Here is a 1961-nt window from a genome sequence, read left to right on the forward strand (position 1 = left end):
GGGAGGGGTCCCCAAAGTGAACGGGGGTGGGCCTAGCCGCCGCAGCCGTCGGCGCGGGCGGGGAACGGTGTGGCCCGTCGCGCGCGGGCCGCGCGTGTGCAAAGTTGTTCTGGGCCGCATCTGAGATCGCGGGATCGCCCCGCCCGCGGCCCGACGGGCAGGGGGCCCGCCCCAAAGCCCGCCGCGACTGGCAACGATCCATTGGGCCATCAGATGATGGGCCCCCGCACAAACGGCTGAGGGCGCGCGCGAGCCGCACGCACGCGTCCTCGCTAACCGCAGAGATTGCTGCTCGGCCGGCCGCAGGGCCCTCTGACGGGCGGCGCTGGTTGCGCCAAGCACCCCACCAGCACCCAAGCACCCCACCTGCACCCAAGCACCCCCACCTGCACTCAAGCACCCCACCTACCCCCAGCACCCCACCTGTGCGCAGACCTCTGTTAGGTCGCTGCCACTGTAGCCCTCTGTGGCGCGCACCACCGCCGACAAGGCGCCCTCGCCGGGCCGGGACCCCGGCACTGCAGACGGCCTGGCATGGGGAGGGGGGGGTAGGGTTGGGAGGGGTCGGTGAGCGGCGTGCGCATGGGTGGGGCGGACGGGAACGGCGTGGGCGGTTCGTCGGAGTGGCGATGGGAAGGAGATGGCGCTGGTGCGCCCGTGCTGCTAGCTGCCGGCGCGAGCCTGGTCCGGCGCGCCACGTCGCCGTGGGGCGTGACTCAAAGCGTTGCAGCCCAGACCCAACGCCAACCCCAACCCACACCCACACAGAAGCCCCAGCCCCCAAGTGTCCTCAAGCAAGCTCCTCACCACCAAGCGCACCCCGACCCCGACCCATCCACGCTCAAATATGCAAGCGCACACTCACACGCTCACACACGTGCGCACGCACGCACGCACACACACACACACACACACACACACACACACACTCCGCCCCCCACCTGTCCTGCAGCAGCGCCGCCTCCACCCCGCCCTCCCCCGGCGCCAGCAGCTGCGCCGCCCGCAGCGCGCGGCTCTCGGCCTCGTGGCGCGCCAGGTGCTTCAGGAGGATCTGGCGCCGCTGCGGGGCGCCCGGCAGGCCCACCTCATACTGCAGGCCGAAGCGCCGCAGCACCGCCTCGTCGATGCACCACGGCCTTTGGAGTTGAGCACGTTGTTGTGGGGGGGTGGGGAGGGTGAGGAGGGGGGGTCGATTGAGAGGTGTGGAGGCCAGGCGAGGGACAGTGGTGGTGGTATGGCGGGTCGGGGGAGGGGTTGTGACGCGGGCGGCCCGGACGGATGCGTATGTGCAGCGAAGGCAGGCAGGCAGCGCCACCGATCGGAGCGCGGGCGCCTGCAGCGGGGACGGCCCGAGGCACGCCCGCATGCTCCCAGGCGGACGCGCGGCCCCAGCCCCTCCCTGTGAGGCATGCACGCGCCACGTGCACGCGCCCGCACGAGCGCAGGGCCTCCTCCGTTGCCACCCGCCTGTTAGTCGCGCCCATGACGAGGACCCTCATGCCGCGCGCGCCCTCTATGCCGTCCCACAGCTGCATGAACTCGGTCTTGGCGCTGAGGGTGGCCTCGTGCTCGCTGGCGCCGCCGCGCTTAGTCAGGAACGCGTCCACCTCATCTGTTGGCGGAGGAGGGGGGACGGGGGCCGGCAAGCCGGGGTTCCAGGAGGGCGGAGGCGGCCGGCACGCGGGGCACCCATAGCACCATAAGAAGATAACATTATTTAAAGACATTTTTTTCTTGCTGGCCGCGGCGTGCTATCGCTGGAGGCTGCGGGGATGGGGGGGGCATTTGGATGCGCCGGGACTGACCAACGGGTTCGTGATGGGAAGGGGTCAGGGGCCGCCGGGGTGCCACGCAGGTCAGGCGCCGGGGGCGGGTTTCGGTGGGAACCCGTTGGGCGTGGACGGTTCGGGGTGGTTGGGGGTCGGAAAAGGTGGTCGGGAAGGGGGGGTGCACACCTATGA

General features: G+C 70.9%; 1 protein-coding gene across 1 annotated transcript in view; it reads right to left on the bottom strand.

The window, feature by feature from the left end:
• Positions 1–1714, bottom strand: part of MNEG_11354 (hypothetical protein) — a gene marked incomplete at both ends in the record, with an annotated part of 2348 nt that extends 634 nt beyond the window's left edge. Inside the window, 4 exons of the mRNA XM_014040175.1 lie at positions 424–529; positions 942–1136; positions 1438–1612; positions 1699–1714. Of these exons, the coding sequence (XP_013895629.1) occupies positions 424–529; positions 942–1136; positions 1438–1612; positions 1699–1714 (492 nt within the window). The remainder of the gene's footprint in view (positions 1–423; positions 530–941; positions 1137–1437; positions 1613–1698) is intronic.
• Between the last annotated feature and the right edge of the window lie 247 nt (positions 1715–1961).

Source organism: Monoraphidium neglectum, assembly GCF_000611645.1.
Source record: "Monoraphidium neglectum strain SAG 48.87 unplaced genomic scaffold scaffold02705, whole genome shotgun sequence".
Lineage (NCBI taxonomy): Eukaryota > Viridiplantae > Chlorophyta > Chlorophyceae > Sphaeropleales > Selenastraceae > Monoraphidium > Monoraphidium neglectum.